Source organism: Battus philenor, unplaced genomic scaffold (assembly GCF_028537555.1).
Source record: "Battus philenor isolate CCGP_79_NKW_IND1 unplaced genomic scaffold, ilBatPhil1.0.hap1 SCAF_4, whole genome shotgun sequence".
NCBI classification, from domain to species: Eukaryota; Metazoa; Arthropoda; class Insecta; order Lepidoptera; family Papilionidae; genus Battus; species Battus philenor.
Genome location: NW_027181704.1, coordinates 12,435,003 through 12,449,788, shown reverse-complemented (window position 1 = coordinate 12,449,788; position 14,786 = coordinate 12,435,003). Strand labels below are relative to the sequence as shown.

The following is a 14,786-nucleotide window of genomic DNA, read 5'->3' as shown; positions in this document are numbered from 1 at the left end:
GCGGTAAGCACTACTCCAGTCGCGTCGACATTACTGCTTGCTCGACCACCCTGCTCGACCGAGCGGTGGGCTGGAGCCTCGTGGACGACATATCCTCGTCGGATCACAGGGCAATTGTGTTCAATCTGAAGCTTGACAGGTCCCGAGGCACGGACGTCAAGCGGACCACACGGCAGTACACTACCCGTAGGGCAGACTGGGGCGAGTTCCATCGAACTGTCGCCCGGCTGCTATCGGATCGCTGCCTGACGTCTGCCGAGGTGAATCAAATCACCGAGGAGGGGGCGTTGGACAGCATGGTCGGTCGGTACGTGGAAACCGTGAGGGACGCTTGCGAGTTGGTCCTGCCGAAGGCCTCCAAGCGGAAGAGGACGGAATTGCCCTGGTGGTCCGAACAGCTCTCTCTCCTCAAGGCGGATGTCTTGAGGAAGAAGAGAAGGATCAGGGCCGCGAGGCCGGCTCGTAAGGAGCTGGTCTGGCGCGAGTACTGCGACGCGAAGGAGGCATACCGCCTCGAGGCGAGGCGCGCTCAGACCCATAGCTGGAAGCGTTTCTGCGAGAGGCAGGATCGCGAGACCATGTGGGACGGGATCCACCGTGTGATGCGTCGCACGGAGGTGAGGCGAGAGGACGTCCCCCTCGTCCAGTCAGGTAAAGTGCTGGACGCAGCGGGATCAGCCAGGTTGTTGGCGGAGGTTTTCTTCCCGGAGGATGACCCCGGGAAGGACAATGCGGACCACAGAACTGTAAGAGCTAAGGCCGATGAAGTCAATTCGGGGGACCATGACGGAACATGCGATCCCCCGTTTACGATGGAGGAGCTCCGATGGTCCGTATCGACCTTCAATGCCAAGAAGGCACCTGGCTCTGACGGACTCACCGCGGACATCTGCCGAGCGGCCGTCGCCGTGGACCCCGCTCTGTACCTCGCGCTCTCCAACCGGTGTCTCGCGCTTTCCCACTTCCCCACGAGATGGAAGGAGGCAGTGGTCGTAGCGTTGCGGAAGCCGGACAAGGAGGACTACACGCACCCGAAATCCTACAGGCCCATCGGACTCCTGCCGATTCTCGGCAAGGTCCTAGAGAAAATGATGGTCCGTAGGATCCGGTGGTACACTGCGCCGTATGTCAGCAGCCACCAATACGGCTTTATGCCGCAGAGGTGTACCGAGGACTCCCTGTATGTCCTGATCCAGCATCTGCGAACTCGGTTGAAGGAGAAGGAGATCGCAGTGCTGGTATCATTGGACATAGAGGGAGCCTTCGATAACGCCTGGTGGCCTGCTATACGGTGCAGACTGGCAGAAACTCGCTGCCCCGTGAATCTGCGGCGCCTTGCCGACAGCTATTTTAGCGATCGCAAGGTGTCCGTACGGTACGCGGGGGCAGAGTGGGCCAGAGAGACCACCAAGGGGTGCGTGCAGGGATCCGTAGGCGGCCCAACCTTCTGGACCCTCCTCATCAACCCTCTCTTGGAGGAGGTGGTAAAGACCGGGACACACTGCCAGGCGTTCGCAGATGACGTCGTGCTGGTCTTCTCGGGGCAGAAGGCCCAGGACATCTCGAGTCGGGCCAATGCCGTTCTCGCCCATGTTCATGAATGGGGGGTTAGGAACAAGCTGAGGTTCGCACCACACAAAACCAAGGTGATGGTGCTAACCAACAAGCAGAAGTTCGACTACCCATTACTGAGCATGGGGGGCGAGCCGCTTGGCCGGACTGGGGAGGTCCGGATACTAGGCCTCACAATTGACGATAGGCTCACGTTCAACAGTCACGTGAAGAACGTGAGCAAGAAGGCACAGGGCCTCTATCGTCAGCTGTGCAGGGCTGCGAAGGTATCTTGGGGTCTGAACTCGGAGGTGATCAGAGCGATGTATCTGGCGGTGCTGGAGCCGACGATTTTGTATGCAGCGAGTGCATGGGCGCCGGCGGCTAGGAAGCTGCTGGTCCGCAGGCAGTTGGACGCGGTCCAGCGGGGCTTCGCGCAGAAGATCGCGAGGACCCACAGGACCGCGTCCCTGCACTCGGCCCTTATACTTGCCGGGTTGCTTCCCCTGGACCTTCGGGTCCAAGAAGCAGCCCGCTTATTTGAAATAAGAAAGGGTCATTCCCGGCAGGTGGTAAAGGACCGAGACCTGGAGGTACCGGTCAGCTACCTGAGACTACCACACCCGTCTGGTCAAGTTGGTGTGGAGTTCTCCTGTCTGGGGGAAAGTGCGGAGGAAGTCCGACTTGCCACCGCGGCTGCCGATCTGGTAATTTATACCGACGGCAGCCGCATAGAGGATAAGGTGGGTGCGGCGTTCTGCGTCAAGCGGGGCGCCGTAGAGTCATACACAAAGAAACTCAAGTTGGGCAACTTCTGCACCGTATACCAGGCAGAGCTGCTGGCTCTAGCTGAGGCAACAGGGTACGCGGCCGGCGAGTCGGCGCAAGTCTGCGTCGTACTGAGCGACTCGCGGTCCGCTCTCGAAACTGTCGCAAGATCGGACACCCTCCATCCCTTAGCGTTAAGAGTGAAGGAGAATGTAATGAAAGCGAGAGAAAAAGGGAAGGATGTAAGGTTGTTCTGGGTGAAAGCGCACGCGGGGATGGAGGGGAACGAGAGGGCGGACCAGCTGGCCAAGGAAGCGGCCCTGAAGAGTAAAAGACGACCAGAGTACGAGAGATGCCCTGTTTCATTCGTCAAGCGGCAACTGAGACTGGAGTCGCTCGACGAATGGAACAGGAGGTATGTGGAAGGAACGACGGCTTCGGTAACGAGGATGTTTTTCCCGGACGCCGTCTCAGCCTACCGCGTGCTCCGCAGCATCGAGGTGGACGCGGTCTCGGCCCAGCTCTTCACGGGGCACGGGGGGTTCTCTGAGTACCTTCATAGGTTTAAGCTCAAGGAGGACCCCTCGTGCTTCTGTGAACCGGGCGTGGACCAGACCGTGATCCACCTTGTGGCCCGGTGTCCCGCATTCGGGGGACTCCGGTTCGGCTTCGAGTGCCGGTCTGGTGTGCAAATCAGGGAGGAATCAATAGCCTCCCTGATAGGCGAAATTGAAACTAGAAATGACTTCCTCGAGTACTGTAAAATAATCATAATACAAGCAATTAATAAAAATAAAAGTAGGTAAAAACAAAACAAAATAAAAACAAGACTGAAGTAAAATAAATAATTAATTGTATAAGAAAACAACTGTGATAAATGTACCTAGTAAATAAGAACTGTAAAAAAATAAGAGGACGAAAGAAAGAGGAATAGAGTATAAGGGCATAAAAGAACAGAAATGTGACATGAAAGACAGAAAAGAACGGATGATAAGATGAACAAGAGAAGATCATGAAAATAAAAAATAAAAAAAAAATTTATGTGAAAAAATAATTGTAAAAAAGGTCCCTGTCCCAAAAATCAGATAGGGGTACGAGAGGCCCCCAATAGCGGGGGTCATAAAAAAAAAAAAAAAAAAAATTTACCGTGCAAAAGAGTGACTTATTCTAGGAATATCCATCTTTTTCATATATTCCAAAGTAAACATTTTTTTTACATTCAATAAATATGGGATTTTAGAGAACAAATATAAATATATACATGAAATTCCATTATTAAATATGGCACACAACTCTCGTACCTAGGGTCTAGACGGGGTCAACTATACATCAATAAATAAACTCGTTATTGATCTGCGTAGCTATTAATTGCCACTTGTAAAGGTTATAGCAACTCGCGTGTGTAGTGCCGAGTTCTTGTTCGTATTAATTAATATCGCTAAAATACTGAAATTGTGAGTTAATTCCATTACTATACTAAAATCTCTTCATGATTTCGATTTTAAATACATTTAGTAACAAGTAGTTTGTTTTAAAAAGCCTTTGCTTTAAAATTAGACAACCTTACAGACTTTGTACTCTCTTATTAGAAGATTAATAAAAATGTTTTTATTATATCAGTATTTATTGTTAAGATTACGTACAGAACATTATTAGATACATATTCTGGTAAATAAAAATATAATGTAGATGTTTTTTTAATAAGAGAACAGGAGATACAGTTATTTAGACCATATAAATTAATTTTTAAAATTGATGCCACAAACATTCAATGACTGCTCTTGATTTGATTTTATTTGTCTTTTACAAATGTATGCCACAAATGTTTGTTCATAAGAAACTTCTGCAAATTATTAGGTAACTTATAAAAAAAAAGATTAATGAAACCGGTAAAGTCGCTCTCAAGTCATGGCGTGACCAAGTAAAATAAAAAAAATTACGTGGGGTCGACATAAGTTATTTCTGACAGTAACACCATTAAATCTGCGGTTGGCTCACGAAAACTCATCCTTTATATACCGAAAAGTCCAACATTATAATATCTACCAGGAAATTAACTTTATTTTTTCGAATATTTATATATTTTTGAAAAATGTTGAAACCGTTATTACAGCTTTAACACTAGTCATCGACTTATAAGTATTAGAAGTTACACGCTGTGCGTTCTAATATTACTCACGCATTCAAATAAATAAGGAAAACATAGAAATTTGTTACAAAGCAGATTTAAAACTCGTAAGATTTGTGTTACGGTTATCTATTCGTTCTAAGCCTATAAAAAGTCTCAAAACAGTGAGGATATTAGCTCACATTATTAACTATTCATCATTATCATCATAATTTTAGTCATACACAGCGGCCTTTATCTAACTTCTTCCGACAAATATCACGTAACAACAATCATGTCAAAAAACAAAGTTTAAGTTTAAAATGCACAATCGTGTCCAATTCACATGCATCACTTTCCCTTTTCTACTCGTAATAGATGCTTCACCTTCCTTTCAGAAAATGAATGGAACGATACAAAATGAATTTTCGAGCCGCTCGACTGCCGCCTTTGTCCTGAAAAACCATTCGCCGGCTGACGTAGCGCGGGCTGTTATAGAGAGAGGTTGTCAAAAAGAACCATTTTACGTGTTCGATATGGACGAGGCGTACGCACGCATTCACCACTTCAGGCGTGTAATGCCGAGAGTGCAAATATTTTACGGTACTTGATTTTGTCACATTCAACGTCAGTATTTTCTGTGAGGTTATGACTTGTTAAATTGTTATAATTGTGCGCGCGATACGTATTCGAAAACAATTTAACTATTTCATTTCCCATACCACCACCACTTTCAAATTCGAAATATGAATATAATACGTATTTTACGTATTCTCGGAAAATACGTGTGGTAGGTTCCTACGTCCACATTAAAAAGAACATAATAAAATGTGTTAATTTTACTTTATTTAAGTATGCATATTGTATTTTAATTTTTTTATATCATATATTTTTCGAGGACTCCATAGAAACAGATATTATTATAAATTTTCATTTTAGACTTTTCATTCTAAACATTTAAGCTATGAAAGCCAATGACCACGATTTGATATTGAAAATGGCCGCCGCCTCGAGTACCGGGTTCGACTGCGCTTCGCCCGGGGAGATCTATAAGTTGAGACAGCTGGGCATAAATCCGATGTAAGTTATTGGGTGATTATTTAATCAAATCGATACCAACATTTGCAGCAGTTAATGCATAATAATCATTTTGTAGGAATCACTTGCTATTTCAAATACTTACAGATTGGATAAACGGATCTTTCAAAGTCACAAATAATTATTGAAAATAATTATTTTGTTATTCAGGAGTATTATTTATGCAATGCCATCAAAAACTCCGGAGCAAATGATCTACGCACGAGAAAGTGGAGTAATGCATACAACTTTTGACTCTAGTTTTGAATTGAAAAAGTTAAAACAATATTGGCCTGATGCAAGGTAAAGTACATTCAATATATTTAAACCAAATAGATTAGTTCCTCAATCTATAGATAAATAAGAAGTTTTTTTTCGCCAATAATATACGACTCAGTATTTTGACTTATAATTTGCGGCATTTTAATTAAAAATGCTACACTGCAATACAAAGTAACAATAGCGCTTTTGGAATAAAATACTAAAAAAAACCTCTTCATTAAAAATTATACGCGGACAAATATACGCCTACATATATAATAGTCAATTAGCAATTAATATTTGGATCTTTTATTGGCAACTCAACTTAGTCTTACTTTTAAATTAATTTTATTTAAATCAAAACACTCTACTTCAACGGAATTTAAGTGTTGAAAACTCTTTACTTCTTATTCGTTTTTTAATATTTATTCAGAACGATATTTCTAACTCGACTTAATGACAGGTTACTGATAAGAATCCGAGTGGATGGTGATTGTGTTTATAAACTGGGCGAAAAGTTTGGTTGCGAACACGATACCGAAGCAGTACAGCTGTTGGAAGAGGCTGCCGCTCACAATCTTCAAGTACGACAATATCCTACATATTTATTAGTTTCTTAATAATATTTCTAATTTAACAAAAAAACGGTTAACCATTGATCGGCAAAGATCTTTCAAGTTGCATGTGGTTTAACCACAGTTTTCATGTTAATGTTACGCTTTATATCCATTTTTTACTTTTTCATTTGTTTATTAGTTAATGCCTCAGGTTTTTACATTCTATTTATAGTTATTTACTAAACTGATGTAAGTTTTAAGCTTATTTTGTGTGCTTCACCATGTTACCATAGATATCATTTGGCACATTTGCATTTCTTATTTGGCTATTATAACATTTTACTTATTCATTTTTTTTTTCTTTAATGTCAATTTATTTTATTTTATCTTGTAAGTAGTTTATATAATATAAATTTTTATGTCGTTCTTAAAGGTTATAGGAGTTGCCTTCCATGTTGGAAGCGGATGTTCTTCGATCGACAGCCATGAGAAAGGTCTTTGTTATGCTAAAGCTTTGTTCGATCACGAAGCAAGAGCCGGCAGGAAAATGAAGATAGTGGACATTGGCGGAGGTTTCTTAAGCGACCGTACCGACAGAATTGATCCGGTTTGTGTAAAATTACAAGCTTGTATTTTTAGAAATAAATCTATATGCTTCATGTCCGTCGTCATTCTTTCAGCTGATTGACACCCACTGCAAGGCATAAGTCTCCCCTCGACCGGTCTTGCGTTACACGCAACCTCGACAATATAGTCAGTCTACCTAATGGGACAACTACTACTTATGCTACTCCTTTCTGTACTTATTTTAATGTTGTTATAAAAGGTAACTGCTACAAGGCCATTCGCAATCTATTAAAAAATAAAACGTAACGCTGTATTCTAGTTTAAAATAGCTGATGTAATAAATATTATTATCCAAAAAACATTACTGTACCGATGCCGAAGGAATACCATAAAGTATGTCGTTTGAAATGCTATGACACACTTTTTTCCACTCTGGAGAAAAGAATCCTTACCGAAATTTCCCATAAAAATGGTCTAATGAGATGTACCACCATCTTGTGTATCAAGGTATTCTTTATATTGTATTTAAAAATACTGAAATGTGATCGTATTTTGGGATCCTATTTTCCCTTAAAATATTTCTGTAATTAACCAAATTTAAATAAAATCCTATTACAGTAAAAATGTTTTAATAAATGATAACCAAAAAAAAAACAATATTTTCCAGGACCTTTCTCGTGTTAGGGCTCGATTCCTATCCGCGTATCGTATTTCAAGTTGAAAGATACAAGTATATGGGGACTGCAAACTTTTTTGAGGTCTAACAAAATTATACGCGTAAGAGGAATGGATTATACAGGTTCATAGAAAATACACATATTAACCTAGAAAGGATTTTATTAAATTACAATAATTAAAGATAGAAGATTATGATGCAAAGTAGGCAGGAGACATTTATTTTTCTATAAATCATTATTTTCAGGTTGCATGTCGAGTTAACAAGGCTCTTAATGACTACTTCCCTGATAGTGATGTACAGGTCATTGCCGAACCAGGTAGATACATATGCGATTCCTCCACTACGCTATACTGTAGCATCAACAACGTGCGACGGGTAAAGTTTTTATTTTATCATAGCTACATATTTTTTACTTATTATCAGAATTAATATTGCATTCCTTCCCGATCCATTTATTCTCTCTGTTGTTGTCAAAATGAGTTCGCGGAAACAGAGTGGTTTGCGAACTGTAAAGTTCGGTTACATTCGATGTATGATAATGGTATAATAATTAGTAGCTAAACAATGAGTTGTTGTTTTTTATTGCTTACCATTATAATAATTTTATTTGTACGACGTTCACGGCTGGACATCGACCTTCCTAAAATATTTTCCAATAAAAACGCTCGGAAGCTGCCTGCACCCAGTGTCTTTAGAAGATTTTAACAATGTCGTCCACCTTGTGGATGGAAGTCTTACGCTATGCTTGAGTGCTGTAGTCTCCATTCTACTTCAAAACTTTAATACCCCAGCGGCCATCTTTTCTGCGCACTCCGTGGCTTGCCCAATGCAACTTGCCTATATCCTGGTCGGTCACTTTTGTTTGTCTATTAATTTCTTCGCTCTTGTTTTAACCTCATATTTTTATCAATATCTGTTTAAAATTTAATAAATATTAATGAAAAATCACTTATGATTTATCTTTAATATAAGTTTTTCAACATTTTTTATACTATCAATTTATTTCTAATTTACTTGAAATCATAAAGTCTTTTTGACCAGTGGTACCCAAAATAATCCCTCGTAATTATGTTCGTGAAAAATTAAATAATTAATTAAGTTTTAGAACAACATCAAGGGTCCGTACAAAGTTTTATATGTAATAATACAATTTTGCCTCATTTTAACAGCTATTTCATATAAAATAAATTGTAACGAATCAAGTATTATAATATTCCATTATATTTATTTTCAATTGAATTTATTCCGATCCCAATAAGTACGTACTTTTCTAAGTTTTTAATATAAAATATTTTTAAATTGTAATTTGTATGTTACATTTATTCATCGTGTAGTTTTCACTTAGTGTGATAGGAGTAATATGCGATCGAAGGCGACTGAGCAAATATTCGTAACAACAGTTTTTTTTTTGGTATAATGCAATTATATTAAAAGTTTGTACGATTGTTCAGGTGACTAGCGGTACAGAGGCCGTCAATATGATTTACCTCAACGATGGACTTTACGGAACACTGAGATATAATGAGGAATGGCATAAAGTGAAACGGTTTCGGGTGAGAAGTAATTTTGTCTTAGTTTTTGTATTTTTGTCTCAGTTAACATAAAATGAATACAGCATGGCTATCTTAGTACTAAAATAAACGTTACACGGTGTTATTTACTTTATTAATTGCTTTAAAGCGAAATAATATATTTACGGGAAAAAAAATTAATGAGAAGGAAAAGAGAATCGTGTGTTCCAAATTAAAATTAATTGAAAAATAAACAGAACGAATTATTCATCTTCGTCATCATTTTAGTTCACTTCTGGACATAGGACTCTTCCAGATATTTTTAATAAGACCCACTGAGATTAAGAAATCTGTAAAGACAGAATAACAAATATTTAATTAACTGTATATTATAAAAAAATATTTAGACACTCATACCTTTTTAATTATAAACAGACTTAGAACAAGTCCATTAAAACAGCAAGGCTTGACAACGTAACAAAATTATGCGAAATTTAATTTTATTATTTCTTCTGATGAAACGCGTTTAAAATTCCTTATATTTTTATACAACCAAACCAATACCATCCATGAAGAACTCTGTCTTTATATGAAGTTTTTTACATTCAAATGATGCTACTACACATTGCAGTTATCTAATATAGAAGAAGCGGAGTTGTTGGAAAAGGCTATCCTCTGGGGTCCTAGCTGCGACTCGACCGACCGTGTGATGGAGAACTTTACAATATATTTGCCCCGGTGTTCCCCTAGTGATTGGTTAGTGTTCCCTACACAAGGAGCCTATTCGTTTGGATTTGCCACGCCGTTTTCATGCATACCAACACCTCAAATGCGTTGTGTCATTTCTTCAAATCTCTGGTAAGTAACTATGATACATTTTTATTATTAAAATACTATTTTTATGATTTAAAAAGTACGCCAGTTTACTGGGTCATTGGTTATGCGTGTAAATGCGTGGAATATAGCTCATTCACTGTCAATTAATGTATAGTACACCGAAATCAATGACTTTAGAAATAATAAGTAACGTAATGATAATTATATACCTGGCAAAGGTTACCTGGTGAAAATGCCACTGTAATTAAGTTCGCCGTTATACATACATTGTATAAGACGTGCATATATAAATGATATAGTAAGGAAAAAGCTATAAATAGATAAATAGCTATAAGGAAAAAGATATAAATAGATAAATAGCTATAAGGAAAAAGATATAAATATTAATTATTATTTACCATCAGTATCTGCAGAAGTTGTACTGCCATAAGTTAATGGCTTATCGCATTCCAACAGAAAAAATAAATTAATATTACATATTTCAAAGTGATTGTTTTATACACAGTGATAGGAAATAGGTGTAAAGGCTTTCAAAGACCTCTGTTTTAAATTTGCTATACATTCGCCCATCTAAAGTCTTTACATCTATAACTAATTATCATGTGGACTTAATTTATAAATATATAAGAGTTCTTTGATGAACATAAGATAATAAACATTTTATGATAGTATTTTTACTATCAATTACTAAATGGATATCACAATGTACTTGTCGGATCAAATATGAGATCTGTAAAACAATTGTGACTGAGGGTGTGAGTCAACCAACGTCTTATTCACGTTCATATCAAATAGCTTGATATGCTGGAGGTCATTGTTGTCCCAAAATGCACTCCCGGTGAAATGGTAACTCTCAATAGGTATCGTTAGAAGACCACTGAGAATACAAAAGTTTGCACGAATAGAAATAAGTTACTGAGTTATCAGAACTAAGTACAATACTCAAAATGTATGAAGTCTCAGAAGAATATTTTTCATTCTAGCAATGAAAGTCGAGTTTGAGTTACCTGAGTACTAAAAGTTATACCAAGTTTTATCTTTGTCGAAGCAATAAAATGTAATAAAACATTAACTAACACTATGCAAAGCAAAAATCAGTTATTAATGTTTATATATCTTTATATGATAGAAACGTCCATTCAAACACGGTTTCAAAGTAATAAATGTTAGCGATTGCATTCCAAATAATAGATAAAAAGACCTTCATTCATTACATGAATATTTTTAACGTATAAATCTTTTGTTCTAGGAATATATTGAAACAAAGCAAAGTTTTCAAATCGTCGGATTTTACAGTAAGCCCGGATATTGCAGCTCCTCTTCCCACAACAATTCCTTACGTACTTCCGAAACATAATATCAACTTTGATCTGAACTCTCCTGTTTTAAAAGTTTGAGTAATGTTATATAAAAAATATATATTATTTAGTACTTCGATGAATATATTTGTTTTATATATATCAAAATGGACAATGATACACATTTTATAATTATGTTTATGACAAGGTAATAAATAGAAATATATATTAATTTTTCAAGATTATTTGAACATTGATTCAATTTAGCGAAGGAATACCAGATCAAAATATTGTTTAACTTGTGGTTGATTTTTTACCAAAGGAAGCCTTATTTTGAAGGTATCTTAAATATAAACAATTTCAAAATATTAAATTTTAATGAACAAGTCCGTTAAAGGCGTAAAGCTTGACAACCTAGTTAACCCAGTCTTTGTTGTCCGATGTTAAAACTTTAATAGCAAAATGTTTCTCCATCAAAATATAAATTTGCTTTATTGTTCCAGTTTCAAATGAACCAGTGATGTAGCGTTCTCTTATATAACTAATTAATAGTAATAAATTATTTTTCTTTCAGGTCCTTATTGTTTTAGACTCTAATAAATATTAGTGACAATACTCAGTATGAATAAATGTAACATAAAAAAATTATGGTCAAAATGCGAATTTTAAGCTGTAATAAGTTTTTAAATATTCCTAAAGAATACAAAAATTATTTATGCAACACGCCTTCGGCATGGTATAAATACTCTTATTCAAAAATAATACCGATCTTAAATCATGCTGGTTTCCTCTCAATGTTTTATTTTTCCCTTAAAAAAGAGACAGTGTTATAGAGGTCACCAAAACGCTTATCTGATATCAAGCCTTCATCAGAATCCTTAGTTATAAATATAATTGATGGCTAACATAGGTTATTAGATCGAATTAAACGTAAATTCTTTGTACAAAAGGAAATCCCTAGTGAAAAATAAATACAATAAAAAATTCTCACACAATTGTCTTACAAAACTATTATAATGTTACAAAAACAACACCTTTTTTAAAATTTTTGAATCATACATATTAAATGGGAAAGTCTCCTAAAAACGTAATGCTAAATTACAAACGTACTGCACCCTTTCTGAAATGAAACGAATTCATTTCTCGGGGGATTAAAAATAACACGAAACCGAGCAGTATGCTTACGTTAATGAAGAGGATTTCATATTTAAGGCTTTTTTGCCACATGTTTTCAGCATAATCACAGACTTTACTTCTTTTCCATGTCATACGTTTCTTATGTATCTTAATTCCCATGGCGAGGCTTACATTTACCTATAATAGTTAGACTGCTCGTTCTCCATGTTTTTCATGACCGGACTTCGTCATACAGATTTATAATTCCAGCTATTGTATATAGCTCCTATTATTTAATTACTGTTTTATTTTGTTTATTATCTTTTATGCATTATATTGTTATAGAATTTGTTTTATTTTTTGATCGGCTGTTTGTTTTTCAATTAAGGTAACTAACTGTTCTCTTGTACCGAATTGAAATAAAAAAGTTGTGCACCTATATACAGCAAATATAATGGAATAAATAAAGAAATAGAACAGAACTTTAAAACAGAATATTTAAAGTTTTATATATTTATTTTATTCAAGTTATACATATATAATGATTATACCTTGTGAATACGATATCCATGAAAGGTATAATGCATGTAAAGCAGTAGCGACTGATAGATGTGGGTATGGTTAGTGATATGACAAGGGTTATTGGACCGGACCGTGCAGTAGATTGAACAAATGAGGCTCGCGTAGGCAGAAAATTACCTTTTGCACGAAATCGAGGCACACTCTAGTGAAACCTTTTAGAAAATTACATCCAATAATTAGAATTGTTTCAAATTATATACTTACAGAAAAAAGTTCCTATTATTAAGTCAATATTAATGACTTAATATTAAAAAGTATTTTGCAAATAAATCTATACGTTATACTGATAAGCTCAACTCTATTTGTAACGTTACATTGTAGACACTTGCTATCTTTGATCACAAGTGTATCAAGCAACGTCGTGTTTAGATAATTCCGCAGAGAATACTAAGTAATGAAACAAGATATAGGACTTGTTAATATTCATTGCTAGTAGGAAATAGTAGCAATATTTAAATAAATATTGATTATTTATATAACTTTTACACAGTTTCATGTTAACTGGTCATTCACTCTGTGTATATATGATTAATAAGATGAGATAAAATAATAATGGTAAGTAGGTTCACTGAATATGTTTTTTAAATTTCAATACAAAATTGTAATTTAATTTAATAACACTAAGTAACACAACTTGCTTAGGATGCATGCTAAACTTAAAACTGGTATCGCGTATCCTTACCACCAAGAAAACCATAAAATAATACATGATGTGCAAAAATCTACCGGAAAAGACTTTTACTTTTATTGAAACATAAAATACAGTTAATGGCTTTTATTGTTTTTCCATTATTCAAATGGTTCATGTTGTAGCCCTGTATTTTAAATAGAGAATGTATCTAAGGTGTTTTTTTAATAACTTTCTTTATTTTTGTAATTTGATATGTATGGTAGAATATCATAATTTAACGACCAAATTTATTATCTATTAAAAAAAACATTTTCTTAATCCTTTGCAGATTTTAAGTTAAAAGGCTATATCTACTGTGTATAGTTTTTATATTTAATAGAAACCTTTAAAAGCAATCCAATGACGTCATATTCCATCGAGGTAATCTATGCATCTAATTAACAATTATCTAGATGATACACCGTGCGGGGGCAGTTCATAGCGTTGTATGTAGATAGGCTATATACGTTGCTTGAGGCTGATAAATGACGTAGCAGGTTTAAGAAGGTCCTTGGAAGGCTTTGGCGTTCACCTTTACCGACCAAACTCTTCTAGATAACCAAACTTTTGATAATTATCCTTATGCTGCTTTGGAAGCCCAATCCAGAAATAAACAGATCTATACTAATAGGCAATAGTAGTAGTCCGAATTTTGATAGCGCTTTTTCTTTCTTATTTATAATTTCTGAAAACATTTATTTTTAGGAAAGATATACTATGCATTCATTGACAGCAAATCAGCTATACATTAATTACTTTAAAGCTATTACCCCTATAACCAATCATCCTGTATATACGGTAAATAAATTTTCGTCGTGAATATTTTAAATCTGCGCTTCACCTTTTACCGTACAGGAACGCTGCCAGACTTTTTACAATGTCGTGTATAATTTGAATTAGTTTAAAATCCTCTCACAGTCGCTGCGAAAATTTATCTTTGAATTAACATGCGATTTAAATTTTCAGAATTCCCGTGCGATTTCCGTAAAAATTTATTAAATTTTTTAAACAACAAGATAGCAATTACTTTGTTCTAGTATCTAAAATGTATACCAAGTAATAGTTGTTGAAGATTCTTTTGAAAAAAATATAATACGGGGCATACACTCGAAAATTTACAGAATATCATCAGAATGTCATCATGACAATCAAAACTTTATGCATTTAATAGTTTAAAAGTTCGCTTTTTTTTCGCGTATTTAACA

At 36.5% G+C, this 14,786-nt stretch overlaps 1 protein-coding gene across 1 annotated transcript; it reads left to right on the top strand.

Annotated features, from left to right (window-relative positions):
- Window positions 1-4,827: 4,827 nt before the first annotated feature.
- On the top strand, window positions 4,828-11,370 carry LOC137928898 (ornithine decarboxylase 2-like). Its single transcript, XM_068771903.1, has 9 exons — window positions 4,828-5,029; window positions 5,389-5,506; window positions 5,675-5,806; window positions 6,228-6,348; window positions 6,755-6,928; window positions 7,811-7,942; window positions 9,019-9,127; window positions 9,723-9,936; window positions 11,165-11,370. The coding sequence occupies exons 1-9, from the start codon at window positions 4,828-4,830 to the stop codon at window positions 11,310-11,312; spliced, it is 1,350 nt and encodes a 449-aa protein (XP_068628004.1). The 3' UTR covers window positions 11,313-11,370.
- Window positions 11,371-14,786: the final 3,416 nt, after the last annotated feature.

What these genes read in the sequence shown, in the direction of transcription:
- LOC137928898 (XM_068771903.1), top strand. Translation starts at nt 4,828, where the DNA reads ATGAATGGAACGATACAAAATGAATTTTCGAGCCGCTCGACTGCCGCC. An exon ending in GTACCGACAGAATTGATCCG is followed by an intron (nt 6,929 to 7,810) that starts GTTTGTGTAAAA and finishes CATTATTTTCAG; the next exon opens with GTTGCATGTCGAGTTAACAA. An exon ending in GTCATTTCTTCAAATCTCTG is followed by an intron (nt 9,937 to 11,164) that starts GTAAGTAACTAT and finishes CTTTTGTTCTAG; the next exon opens with GAATATATTGAAACAAAGCA.